General features: G+C 40.8%; 1 protein-coding gene and 1 long non-coding RNA gene across 15 annotated transcripts in view; one reads left to right on the top strand and one right to left on the bottom strand.

The window, feature by feature from the left end:
- LDB2 (LIM domain binding 2) overlaps positions 1 to 14,101 on the top strand; it is a 407,922-nt gene that overhangs the window by 31,186 nt on the left and 362,635 nt on the right. For 5 of the 13 annotated variants that reach the window (XM_025887729.2, XM_025887730.2, XM_025887728.2 and 2 more), the window contains exons 2-3: positions 4,556 to 4,721; positions 8,252 to 8,327. In XM_025887729.2, the coding sequence (XP_025743514.1) occupies positions 4,651 to 4,721; positions 8,252 to 8,327 (147 nt within the window). In that variant the 5' untranslated portion in view covers positions 4,556 to 4,650. Of the gene's footprint in view, positions 1 to 4,555; positions 4,722 to 7,519; positions 7,652 to 7,718; positions 8,328 to 14,101 lie in introns of those variants that run through there. The other 8 variants (XM_025887731.2, XM_025887734.2, XM_025887737.2 and 5 more) reach the window with 8 other exon arrangements.
- Positions 1 to 14,101, bottom strand: part of LOC141372573 (uncharacterized) — a 59,801-nt gene that overhangs the window by 45,679 nt on the left and 21 nt on the right. The window contains exons 1-3 of one of the 2 annotated variants that reach the window (XR_012377857.1): positions 11,238 to 14,101; positions 5,139 to 5,234; positions 4,235 to 4,289 (exon numbers count right to left, since the gene is read on the bottom strand). The exon at positions 11,238 to 14,101 is cut by the window's right edge and continues 21 nt beyond it. This is a non-coding gene — a long non-coding RNA (uncharacterized lncRNA). Of the gene's footprint in view, positions 1 to 3,318; positions 4,290 to 5,138; positions 5,235 to 11,237 lie in introns of those variants that run through there. The other variant, XR_012377856.1, reaches the window with a different exon arrangement.

The following is a 14,101-nucleotide window of genomic DNA, read 5'->3' as shown; positions in this document are numbered from 1 at the left end:
TACTTCTAGCTTTTTCAATGACATAAGCCAAAAAATTCACTTTTTTTTTTCTTTTTTGCTTATGGCTTTTAGAATAAGTTTTCTTATACTTGTAAACAAAAAGAGTCCCAAATGATACACTGTATGCTCTCATTTATATTTTTGTTTCTTCATGACAATATGTGTTGTATGTCTGTGTGGCCATATACTAGAAAAGGTCTGTTCTCTGTTCTCAAGAAGCTCACAATGTAGTGTGGAGATGGACAAAGGCTGTGGACCATATTGGTTGACAGCATCAACAGAGAGAAGTCAGACTGCCTGGGTCCAGCGCCCATCCCACCAATTACCAGTTGGGTAACCATGGGCAAATTACTCAGCCTCTCTGTGCTTCCTCATCTATAAAATAGGAACAAGAATCATCTTTATCTTATGGGATTGCTGTAAGGATTAAATGAGTTAATATTTATAAAGTGCTTAGAACAATGCCTGACATTTCATAACAGCTTTATAAGGGATTAGTTATTGTTACTAAGTGTTCTTCCTTGATTCCCATAATGGCCATATGAAATTAGTACTATTACCTCCATTTTAAGATGAAAGCTTAAGACTCTTAACTTCAGCCATACGGTAATCGTGTGGAATCCAGTTCACCCAATGGGGAAGGGAAAAACTGGGTCCAAAGTGCAGTGCTTTGACACTTGGCTACATGGTCTCCTGTGGGTTGAAAATAGATTACAGACATCTCAATAGCAACTCTGAGATCTTTTGGATACTGAGCAATTCATGACAACAAAGGGCCTGATAGGTAACTGGATCCTGGGAAAGGGGGTCTCTGAAGCTATAATATTTTTGCCCAGTACTTAGCATGGTACCTGACTTGTAGTAAGTACCGATACATGCTTTCTGAATGAAAAAAAATGAATGAATGAATGAATGAATGAATGAATAAGAGATTTAAACATCCTTATTAAATAGAGAGCATGGCCTGGAATTAGGGGGTGCAAATGGCTTGGACAGCTCTCCCGGGATTCATTCTGATAAGTTTTCATCCATTTATTTTACAAAAATATACTGAGCACCCACATTTGCCAGGCAGCATGTTAAATTCTGAGTGTTAATGGTGGATAAAACCAACACATCATCCACACTCAGAATTTACAAGCTCATAGTGAACACAGGCAACATACAAGCAAATAGCAAATGCAGACCTGATTACAAATAGTAATCAGGGGTAGAGACTGAACCAGCAGAATTCAGTGATAGAAACTGAGGGGTCAGAGATGGGTTTTTAGATCATTTGATTATGGATGATGCTCCAAAGAGGTAATATCTTGAGCTGAGACTGAAAGCTAAGGAGGAGATAGTCATGCCAGGGACAAAGAGAGGAGGGTTTCTAGAATCTAGAGGAATGAGCTGGGTGTGTACTGGAAATGAAGCAGAAGGAGAGCCATGGGAAGAAACGGAGGTGTGGATGTGGCTGGCAGGGGAGGAGAGGGCCAGATCGTACAGAGTCTGAGGAAGGAGGGTCCAGCACACAGTGGGCCCTCAGCGAATACTTCTGGAGTGATGAAATAAGTGTTGGATGGTCCATGCTGTGGGTTGGATTTTACTTTTGATACTGGAGAAGTGAGTTGTTTTCAGTGGCTACGGCCTTCCCTAGTCATTACAATTACTTATTAGATTTGGTTTCGTCAAGAGGACATTAGAGAATGACAGTGAACACCACAAGAAAGGAAACCCAATATGTCTTCAAAACTGCAGGGTGGAGACAGATTTTCGAGCTCTTTGGCACTGTCAGCAATGCCCTCCTCAACCACAGACTGACTCCATTTGTAAGTTTGAAATGCCTGAGCAATGGCCACTGGTACTGACAAGATTTCCTTTAGGAATCCCACAAAGTCATTAGTCATTTTAATTCTAGGTGAGAGCCAAGAGCAACAAGAGAAGTTTTTCAGCCTCTGTTCTGGGTCTTTTGTTTCAGATGTTCCAGAGAGAAGTTTCTGAGCACATGTAGGCTAGGGATGCCCTTGAGTGAAATCAACTTCCCAACCCAGAGTTCAGTCTTGGGTCTGTCTGAGTCCAAACTAGCCTCCTTGTGTATGCAAGTCATCTTGCTCAAACAAAGCATTTATCTTGTCATTTTCTAACTCCCTGGTGCCCATGCAATAAATTGCACTTTCTTTAAAATGATATTTAAGTCTTCCAGAATTGGACTCCAACAGCTTCTTACTGTCTTACTTTCGCCACGTTTCTTGACTTTGCTTGACATCAAACATGTTCATTTACATGGTGTCCTCTTGGCTTGGCATGACCTTTCTCAGACTTTCATGTCCGTCTCTCTGACAAATCTGTTGAGGTTAAATACAAGTGCCAACTTCTCTGTGAAGCCTTCCTTGATTTACCTAGTTTGAATGAATCCCTCCTTCCTTGGAGGCTCTTTGTAGATTAGCATTTCACTTATAAGTTTGAACATGCCTACCATAATATGCTTTAGGTTTTTTTTTTTTTTTTCCATTTCTCTACTGTTAATTCCCTAGTCCCTATCCCAGCCTGTCTATTAGACTTCACAGTGTCGCTTTACACTTAGTTCTGAGATTGGGGAATCCCTGTCACCTCTTCTTATAATAACAGTATTATGAATGCTTACTAGATGCCAAACACTCTTCTAGTCAATTGACATGTATTAACTTACTTAATTCTCAGAAGAACCAGAGGATTGTTATTAGCCTCATTTTATAGAATAGAAAACTGGAGCACAGAGAGGTTAAAGGCCCAAGGTCACACAGCCATATGCAGGATTCAAGATTCAAGCCAAGTCCATGAGGCTCCAAAGTTCATCCCCTAAAAGTTCAAGACTGCTATAAAGACTCTTGAGTTGGGGACTGGTCCTGTGTTTACTTTTGTTTTGTTCCTGGAGCTGTATGCTCGGCACCTGGCACAGTGCTTAGCACGGTGAATACATATATACACCTGAATACATACTTGTCATGAATGAAGGAAGCACATGTTCGCCTATCTCGAAGTCACCTGAAAATAGACCACACCTTCTATATCTTTGTTTGTCTTTATCCCCCGGGCACATTTCAGCTGTATTTTGCACGTGTATGTTTGCTGAATGCTTATGGAATGAAGAGGCAGAAAGAAAAAGACAGGGGTCACAGAAATGGGTAAGGAAGGAAGGCCAGGAGGGGAAATGAGTGGTAAGAAAGCTAGTTTTCTGAAGCAAACAGAGCTTGTAGACGAATTGGAGATGGTGCAATTGCATAGATCCCAAGAGGGATCAGGCAGGTAAATGGAAATTAGGGACACTGGCTGGAGAAGGCCATCTCGTGGTGGAGACACAAGTACTTGGAGTCAGGTCCCCCCATGTGCTGCTGCCGTATAGGCAGGGAGGGGGGCCGAGGGTTGAGGGTTGCCAGAGCTTATGCTTTTTCAAGACAAGATGAAAATCTGGATTTTATATGAACTTCTTTATTTTTGTAAACTGTTGGCAAGTATTTCAAATTAAAGGAAAAATAAACACTCTGTGGGTTAGACCTAGTGTGAAGGTGGCAAGATGAGGTCCCAAGCTTAAAGGTCAGGCCAGCTTTTCAGTCACCGTGAATGTCTGTGTGAGGACTTTTGGAGCTTGTTCAATACTCACCATGCAAAATTATGTGTAAACTCATGGCTCAGTCTTTGGGGGCAATAGAACTGTCACACCAGGGGTTAGGCTTGTTCATTCTTCTTTGGTATACAAACATTGCTTATTGAATTTCCCTATGGTTTCCCGAAGGAGTTGATTTGCAGCCTTAAAATGAGCACGTCATTCCTTTCACTTATCATGCTCAGCCCTGGGCCAGAATCAAATGAATCATAGCTGGTCCCTTCAGAGACAGGGAAGTGGCAAAACCAACCAGGTGACCTAATTGCGCAAAGCATTAAAGACCTAACTGTGCAATTTTGGGAGTATGTTCTGGAAGATTTGGGACAGTAAGAAAAGTGGGAATAACTTGGCAAGGCTTTAGGGAGAATGGATAGAAGTAGGGGTGGATGCCTGAAATTAAGCAGGACAAAGAATAAAATCCAGGTAATGGGAGACATTTCATCCTTTTGTCTTTTCTTCCATTTGATTAGGTGTGTATGGTTTGAGCACCTACTGTGGGCTCAGTACCACGCTGGCCACTGGGGTCAAAGAACAGACATGCCCTAATGATGAAGATGGACCTGGGCTTCCAGCAGCGAAATGCATAAGAATCTTGTCCCTATCACTTACTACTTATATGACCTTGAAGAAGTTTCATAGCATCTTGAAGCCCTAGTCTCCGTGTCTGTAAAATGGAGAGAGTGGTTGAATCAATTCCATAGGTTTATTGTGAGATCAATAAAGAATATTTGTGTAAACCACTCAGCATGGTGCCTCCCACACAGTAAAGACTTAATAAATGATAGCAATTAGCACATTTACATGTAAATTCTCCAGTGGAAGAACACAGAAGACACACAGTGTTGACCCAAACGGGGACATTATTTTCTAAGGCTTGCTTTTATTTACAGCAGTCCCCCACCCCCTTCTCCATGGTTTTGCTTCCTGCAGCTTCAGTTCCCAGCGGTCAGCTTTGACCTGGAAGCGCATGCTCCTCCTTCTGACGAAATGGTCAGAACATCAAAGGCAGGCCAGCACTACATCACATGCCTACGTCACTCACCCCCTTTCCTCTCAACACATGGGCACTTTATCAACTCACATCATCACAAGAAGGGTGAGTACAGTACAGTTAGATATTCTGAGAGAGGGAGACCATAGTCACATGACTTTTATTCTGAGAAAGGGAGACCATAGTCACATGCTTTTTATTCTGAGAGAGGGAGACCAAAGTCACATGACTTTTATTACAGCATGTTGTTATAATTGTTCTATTTCCTTATTAGTTATTGTTGTTCATCTCTTACTGTGCCTAGTTGATGAATTAAACTTTATTAGAGATATGCATGTGTAGGAAAAAACATAGTATATGTAGCATTGCGTGCTAATGGTGGTTTCAGGCATCCCCTGGGGGTCTTGGAACATACCCCCTCAGATAAAGCGGAACTGCTGTATTTCCTTCACAGCACACACTACAGTTTGAAATTATGTTCCCAAAGTCTTTTTAGTTCTCCTATGTTGTCTCCCCTCTTACCTTCAGGGGACTGCAAGGGGCAGGAAGGTGGGGAGCATGTCTGCTATCCACCTTGACCTCCCAATGTTTCCCAGCATCCAAGCATATATTAGGCACCTAGTAAGAATAATATTTTTTTGAGAATTATACATGTGTTGCATTATCGAATACATTGTAGTGCATTATCTTGTCTAATCCTTTGCAACGATCTTATGGATCGTCACTCTCTCTGTCTCCAGTTTAAAAATGGGGTGACAGGCTCACAGAGGGATGGAGTCACTTGCTCAAGTTCTCACAGCGCAGAGAAGGGGTGCAACCAGGGTTGCAAAGTGATCTGGCCAGGGCTGTGGTCCGTGCTCCCTTCTGCTGGGAATGGAATATCTATGGAATAAATGAATTAATGAAGGAATAATGAAAAGATCCAGAGGAGAGGAGACAATCTAATTAGACAGGAAGATGAGTAGGAGTTTGCGGGGAAACAAGGGATAAACGTACAACTGTGTGCATGCATGAAACGAGATTGCAACTTTAGGAAGACCAAGTATAACAAACAAACAAATAAACGGTGTGTGTGTGTGAGATAGAGACAGAAAGACAGAGAGAGAGCATGCATGCACACAGGTGTGAAGGAGCTCTGTGTGCTAGGGAGGGAGCATGGATGTTTTCTTACTGGGGACAGGGAAACATTGAAGGAAAGATGTGGGGCAAAATCAGCTTTTCTTTTCTGCAGTCAACATTCTGATTATAATAAGGACAAAGCACAAGAATTGTGGATCTGAGCAGGGAGACCAGTTTGGAGACTCTTGAAGTAATAGAGATGAAAAACTATGTGGCCCAAGCATGATAAACTTTTCAATATTTCTGAATTTGGAGACTTTAGGTATTAACAGGAAGTGGTATTTCCAATTATAACTTGGAATGGTCTGCAAGAATTAATGAGAGTAAAATTTTACCTTATTAGAAAGGATTTTCTAATCCCTAAATGGGTTTTTTAGCTTTTCCTTTTTTTTTTTTTTTTTTTTTTTAGCTTTTCCTTTTTTTGATCACTATGGGGCTGTACATGCCTGCTAGGTGTGACTTTGCTGCTTCTTCCGAAAACCAGCCACGTAAACATAAACTCAGGCAGGCACTAAACTCTTAGAACGTCTTTAGTTTGGGAATCTAAACACAACGAGCCGTTAGATTTTGCAGTGGCCATCATTCCAAAACATAAATCAAGTCAAATTTGTTTGAAATCCTGTCTTTAGAAGGTTGTGTGTTTTGACAAACCTTGCAGCAAATTTAGTCCAGCTTTTGGATTTGTAATGAAACCTGAAACCAAGCATGCTGGCCTGCCCTGGGGTCTTCTCAGACAAGTTCCAAGTAGCCTTAGTGTAATGTCTCCCCTAATCTCATCCTGGCAAGGGACATTACTGTGTTGGGTTGCACTGGAAGTTTGGGGTGGACTCTGCAAACATTTCATACAATAACGGAAAGGGACTGATCAAGACAGCAATTTGGGGGTATTTCTACTCCTGAGTATTCTTAAGAGTGTAATTTACAGAATTAGCAATACCTTATCCCCTGTTGGCTAGTGACTTGGAGATACCCCAAGCCATGATTGGGGCAGAAAGTTAATTAATCTGCTTATTAAAAAGAAGAAATGTCTCATTTGCATGCATTTACATTCAGGTCTTGCATGCATCACCCTTTTTGGTGGTTTCTGCTTTCTTTTCTTAATACCACAGACCTAGCTAGGTATTAGCTCAATACATTTACATTTTCTGTGTCTGGGCTTTGTTTAAGGGTATATGTCTGGTTATCATTGGTTCCAGTGGAATTTGATTGTCATATAGATCATTTAATTCTCGGTAGAGATCCTTACGCCTCCCTGAGCTGTGCAGATTTTCTTCCAGTTATCATATACCTCAGTTGCGAAAAGATTTATGTTCTTGACCAATCTTGGAAAATAGAGACCTTGCCTCCATCAGAGTTGGACATGTTATTTGGGGATGAGCCATTCAATTATCTGCAATTTCCTACTCAACTGAATTTTCCATGGTCATTTTTGTGGGAGTTTTCTCCTTCTTGCTTTTCCTATCTTATTTGGAGGTTGGCTTTGGGAGTAGTTTTTTTTTTTTTTTTTTCTTTTCCAGAAAGAAAAAAAAACAAAAAACAAAACCCAACCCATTGCTCCACGAATGTATCTTAGGCATTCCACATTCTGAATGATTGTTTTTACCTGAAAATGCTTCGGTAACCTGAACCCAGGCCCCCTTAAACCTGCTTGAGTGAAGACTCGGGAGGGGAGGGAGGGGCTGGAAAGAGGGCTGATTGGGGGGGGGCGGGGGTGAGGAGGGGGTGAGATGTAAAACCTGTAACGAGCCCTTGGAACAACAGCAAGTAAAACCAAAACTATATAGGGAGATTCGTGCAGAGGGAAATCTTGGCATGCGAGTGAATCACCAGCTCTAATACCGGGGACCCCGGTGCGGTGTTTCTGTATTTTGTAGTAATCACATTTCTGATACATTACAACCGTGTGGCTGTCAGGGGTGAGCGGCTCAGGCAGCGGTTAAACCACCTATATGCTAACAAGCTTAGCAATCAGGTTGTGAAGGGTCCTGGCTGGAGGAAAAAAATTAAAACCAAACCACAGACTTCTGTCAGACTGTTAGGAGAATTATATTTTTGAACTAGTCTACAGTGTGGACAGGAAATGACCTCTCCACAAACTGCTTCTTTAAAAACAAGCAGTGGTGCCTAAAGCTATCCAGCTTTTCTCTCTCTCTCTCTCTCTCTCCCTCTCCCTCCTCTCCCGTGTTCCCTCCCTCCCTCCCTCCTTCCCTCCCTCCCTCCCTCCCTCCTCTCTTGCTCTCCCTCTCCTCTCCTGCTATAGAGGGCTCCAACAGCAGTTCCCAGCCAGTGTGTTCAGCCTGCCTGCCTGCTTGCCTCTGTGTGTGTGTGTGTGTGTGTGTGTCTGTGTGTGTGTGTGAGCGTGTGCGTGCGTCTACTTTGTACTGTGAGGAACACAGCCCATGTGCTCTGCATGGACGTTACTGATACTCTGTTTAGCTTGATTTTCGACAAGCAGGCAAGATGTCCAGCACACCACATGACCCCTTCTATTCTTCTCCTTTCGGCCCATTTTATAGGAGACATACACCATACATGGTGCAGCCAGAGTACCGAATCTATGAGATGAACAAGAGACTGCAGTCTCGCACAGAGGTAAGTACTTCAACCTTGGGTTGCGTGTTTGTCTTTTTTTTTTTTTTTTTTTTAAACTGTGCATGGGCTTTTCCTGGGTTGCTGGCTGAATTCTGTGGGAAGTGTCCCACTAGATACTACCACGTACGTGGAAATGAGCGCCAGGATGAATCCACTAGTTTGAACGCTGGGTTTCCAGGCACAGCAACTCTTGGAGCTGGGGACAGTTTCTGCCGGAATCTTGAAATAGACAACCCAGCACTTGATTCGCCTGCCGGGTCTCCAGAAATGCTGTTCTTCCCGAACTCTGGGGCTTGCAGGCTCTGAGTCGGTCCCGTTGGTGTTTCGTGAGATATAATTCCCAGGGATCTGGGGGATCATTTGCATCTGGCAAAATAAAATTTTAACAAATCCCCCGAGGAAGTCTGCTTTGACCTGTATTTGCTTTTCAAAGTCATCAAAATCAAGGTGGAGGGGGCAGAAGGGTAACCCCCTACACTTTTCAGAACTAACCCTGGAGGGACACATTGTTTGTATATTTCCATGTTAAATTCAGAAACCAGTTGCTTGGGGCAAGGGGGTTCTTGACTTTCTCTTATCGCTGATGGGAGTGTCTCCCTAGGAGCTCTACCTTCCACCGGGAGCTGGCTCTGCATTCAAGTCAGCTCGAATTTTGCATATTTGTAATCTTGTGCCTGAGAGGGAGCGAGCCTCTGCCTTCTCGGCCAGCAACTCTGGGAGCAGAGAGGACTTTCAGAACTTTGTAAATGCAAAACTCCAGGCTGCCTCCTGCAATTTAAATTTTTAATGCCAGCTGACTTTTTCTCTCTGTGTTAGCTAGGCTGGCAGGTCCTGCTGCTGGGCTGTCCATTTGCCCGTGAGTTGGGGCTTGCCTGTGAGTTGGGGCTTTGTGTTGAAGTGTTCTGAGAAGGAGTTTATTATAGGTGCACCAAAGTCACTTTAAGAAGTAGAAATCGCTGGGACTCCCGTCTTCTCTGCCCAAGTGCAAATACCCAGAGGGTTGGTGGCAAAGAGCTTTAAGGGAATAGCTTTGGTGGAATTTTAGATTGAAGATTGACTCTCAGCTCTGGAAGGGGACTCAGTGTTGTATGATAAAATAAAACACACTTGCTTAAATTGTCAACAGAGCCATGGAGAATTCATGACGCTTAATGTATTTAATACAGCTAACAAGATGTGACCTGCTTTCTGATTGGCTAACTGCTAGACAAGGACTGATTTTTTTTTTTCTAAAAAAAAAAACAACAACTGGGTTGTCTTTAGCACTGCTGTTTTCTTTATATGTTAATACATCATAGAAGTTAAATATAATTGATGATACTGTTGCTCTCCCCAGAAGCCAGTAGCTTTTACAGAAGTGTAAACCCTGTTTCGCTTAGGGTGGTGACCTGTTGGCAGTAAATGATATTCCTGTGTGTTGTTATGTGTGTTACAGTTTATATATTTCAGTTCAGTTTTTTTGGAACTATCTGTGGGACTCTGAAATTCTTGCAGAAACTGTTGGTTGTCATAGCCTGCTTATCAGAATTAGGGGGATAGAAAATGTCTTGTAGTTCAGACACATGTTCATTGCAATACAAATTTGGGGTTAAAAAAAGTCATAAAAATATACTTGGTTGAAAACAAGAGAACAGGGGCCATTAGGGCTCAGTTCCTGAACAGCAATAGGATTTAAAAAATAACCTGCGTCCAGCTTACGCTTTAGAAAGTTTCTGAGAAGTTGTGGAATGAGGTTTCTCTGCCATCCTCCTTGGTTAGGAGAACAGGCAGATTTCCCTCATAGCTGTGTTCCCCTGTGCTCCTAAATTATCACTTGGGCAGTTCAGAGCTAGATGATCTGGGGCACTTCCCTGTCCTGGCCCTCACGGAAATCTGCAGTTGCGGAAAGGTCCCACATTTGTTTCCCATTTGAAAGAAAACCTTTGAAAAGTCCCCCTTTCCTAGTATGTTTCCTAAAAAAAGTCACATTATCTTTTGTGAGAGCTGAACTAAGGAACTCCTACCTTTTGGATTATGGGGTATTACTTTTAAAGATTTTCCTCTGAGTAGAAAAAAACCACTTCCTAGCTCAAGAAACTGGAGAGAAAAGCTTGCTCTGACAAATCTTAAAGATTTTTTAAAACCTCTCTGACCATGACCAGAAAAGCACTGTGAAGTGTTTTCTGGTATGTTCTAGAGCCAACCCCGAACATTTCCCCCCTTAATTAGATTTTTTTTACAATTATACAAATAATCGCCCTGACACTTCTTTTCTCTTTGCCAAGCAGTAAATGATGTCATGAACCCAAAGGCCATAAATTTGTTTTCATTTTATATGAAAAAGGGAGAGAATAAAATAATTTCTCCTAAGATATTTAAATATTAACATTCAATATTAAATTTTAATCATAGTTTGTAGTTGGAAAAGAAAATATTTAGACAAAAAAAAAACAATCTTTTCGTGAGGAAGTTACATTGTGCCTTCAATGATGATTATTGATCATAAAGTTGTTCTGAGTCCTAGAGATGGTTGAAACAAAATACAATAATAGCCAGGAAAGAGTTACCAGGTTATTCACACACAAAATCAAATAGATCGTTGAGTGACTTTTGCAACTTAACCAAGGCCTTCAATCATTTTTGGCAAGAGAGGCTCACTTCTTTCTCTTCTGTCTTCTGGTTCCTGATACTATATTACATGGTATTATTTCACTGAGTCCTAATACCACACACACACACACACACACACACACACACACAATTTGGGTAATACTCTCAAGTCCCCATTCCTTTTTCAACATAGACTTGGCTAGAAAGAAATTGTAGCAGATCAGTGTTGATGAATAAATTGTAGTCAAGTTCGTAGCAATTTTCTAGAAACCTCCTTCTTTATGGAAAGGAAAGAAAGTGGTAAAGAAGCATGGGACTTACCTATTCTTTCTATAGCTGACCCCAGGGCATTCTCTCCTGCAATTGGTGCATTTCTTCCAATTAAATCAAAGTCCTTCAGAAAATAGGTAATGAGAGTTTAAAGAGCGTTGGATTGGGAGTTAATCCTGTTCCTTTCTTGTTTCTGTCACTTCCTAAAACTATTTGGCCTAGATCATGTTTCCTCATCTGAAAATTACCTCGCGATACCGCTAAAATTCTTAAAAATTTCAGATGCTGCAAAAGTCCTGGGTTTGGTTTTCTTTTGTACGAGAAAGTATTGTGAACCGGCATGAGGAGCACAGACATTATTTCTGTGCTCATGGTATTCAGTTTGAACTCGCAAATAGTACTGAAACAATGAAGTCATAGTGGAGAAAAAGCTGAAGGCAGAGACCCTGACAGTCTTGTTTTTTTTAAAGTAGTGCTTGGAGCATGCAGTTCCTAGGACAAAGTAGGTACTCAGTGAACATTTGTTAACTTGCCGATCAGTGAATCAGTAGATGGAAGAGGAGAAAGAGTTCGAAAACTATGTCACTGGAATTAACACAATCCTAGTGCCTCTGGGGACCTGGTGTGCCCTGAAGCTGCTTTGGGCATCAGCCTCACGTTCCCTTCAAAGTGCTCATCCCCACCTTTTCCACCTTTATTTTATCCATGAGGTGACTTAGGTCCCTAATCTTTGTGGCAAAGGAAAGCAAGTGTCTCAGAGATTATAGGACATTTTTAAAGGAACATGAATGTATTACAAAGCGACCAGAAACAACAAAAAATATGTTTTAAATGCTTTTGGCTGTTCTGGGAAATGAAATTTATTTGCAACATCAGAATCTCAGTGGAATTTCATAAAGAAATGTGTGGGTGTTCTCCCCCCACCCTTTTAAATGAAATTAAGAGAAACTCTTTGAGCTCTGCGTCACTGTTGGTCACTGTAATTCCCAGGCAGGAGGAAGGGGGTGACATTTTCCGTTGTGTGTGCTACCATGATTTACCCTACGTCTTCCAAAATTCTTGTATTCGAATGGTCTTGCTGTCCCAAATGTATTTGGGAAGAATACAACTGCACAATTATATAGTTAGTTTAGCATTGCACGCAGAGTGCAGTCAGATAGGCTTTAAAAACATGGTCTACAGATACCAGAATTTGTTCTGTAAAAACTTCAGTGATTAGTTAACAGTAAACAGTATTTTTTTTCATTTCCTGAGGTCTGTGAAATGAAAAATATAGGTAAATTGTGGGACACATCATAGTGACCTTCATTTTTAGTGACAAGATTTTACTAATGTTGGATTACTATAGAATTTAAGAAAGTTTATCAAGTTATAAAAATCTTCATTCTCACAGCTAACTTTTCTGTACCTTTTTTTTCCTCAAATGACCCAACATGTCTCCACTGCGACAAAGCTGTTTTTAAGTATATATATGTTTTTTCCTGTTGGCAATACGCTAACTTTAATAAAACACCACAAACTCCAGGAAAGTGTGGGTTCCATTATGTATTTCTTCTGTTTCGAGGTTTTGTTTTTTTTTTTCTTTTATCAACATTACACATCCCACTCCAAAAGAGAAAACTGTGATTACAATTGGAAGCCACACACACAAGGTTTTTATTAGAATTACAGTTTTTGGTTTTACAGGATTTAAGACGAACGCGAACAGGGTTTGAAGACCTTGAAATTTAAATCTGCTGCCTGCACCCCTCCTTGCTCAACTCTGCAGCCCCCTGGGGAGGGCGTGGGAGGGGCTGGGGGGCTCTCATTCTTCTCTCTCAGTTACATTTTTATATACTTCAGTCACAGGGTTTCACGTTGTAACATCATGTTTATTCATGGGGTAGCTTAGTATCCTTGATGTTCAGACGGAGTCTAGTTAAAATGAGATTAGGTATTTTGGATAGGTGGAAAAACATGAGAAACGCTTTGTGATAACTTGGATTTTTTTTTTTTTCCTAGAAATTTAGAAAGAAAAATCCTGCTGTTACTCTGTGTCACAGGAATGATTTTCAGTGTTAAACAGAGAACTTTCCAAGGTTTTCCGAAGGCGGTTGTGAGGAGTGGGGGGAGGGGGCGTTGGTAGTGGTAAGGAAAGCTGTTTTGAAAATGTTAAATGAAACCAAAAGTGCACTTTTAAAAAATGAGGACTTCCAAACTCTCTTATTTTTCAAAATCTCTACATGACCTCAGAAAACAAATTGCAGGACCCTTGTACTGATTTTATTTTCCTGATGTCTTTTTTTTTTCTCCGCATGTTCTTACTATGGGAACTGTTTTTAATTAAAAATTGCTGCAAAGTCACTATTAGTAGGAGGCCAAGAAGAAAAAAAAAATCTCTCAACTCACGGTCAACACTGTTTCTTATCAGTCTAAGTCAATGCACATTTAAATATCTCCCTTTTTGGTGTGTAAATTATGATATAGGATTTAAAACCCATATGCATTTTTTATGCATTTAGCTTTTTGTTTGGGTCTCAGAAAGAAATTAATTTAAATTGTATGGAGAACAGGGCTATAAATCTCCTTTTATTACATTTGTCCACATTAACTCATTTTTCATGAGGAACACAGAACACCTCCTTTCTGAACAAGCAAACAGAACATAAAACAAATAGCCCCAAATATCCAACTTTATCCATTGTCAAGAATAAGATTCATAAACTTATCTGGGTTTGGTTGGTGGGTCTCAAAATACAATTGATCTTGGAAAACAATCTCTTTTTTAAAGTGTCAGAAAGCAGAGCTTTAACGAATGTTCAACTGATGTAGATATTACATATACATCTCTGTCATTATCTGACAGAGATATTTTCTTTCTTTCTTTCTTTCTTTCTTTCTTTCTTTCTTTCTTTCTTTCTTTCTTTCTTTCTTTC

The sequence above is a fragment of the Callorhinus ursinus genome, unplaced genomic scaffold (genome assembly GCF_003265705.2).
Source record: "Callorhinus ursinus isolate GAN/ISIS: 27379988/994484 unplaced genomic scaffold, GSC_fseal_2.0 scaffold4, whole genome shotgun sequence".
NCBI classification, from domain to species: domain Eukaryota; kingdom Metazoa; phylum Chordata; class Mammalia; order Carnivora; family Otariidae; genus Callorhinus; species Callorhinus ursinus.
The sequence above is the reverse complement of the archived record's forward strand: the minus strand, read 5'-3'. Positions and strand labels throughout refer to the sequence as shown.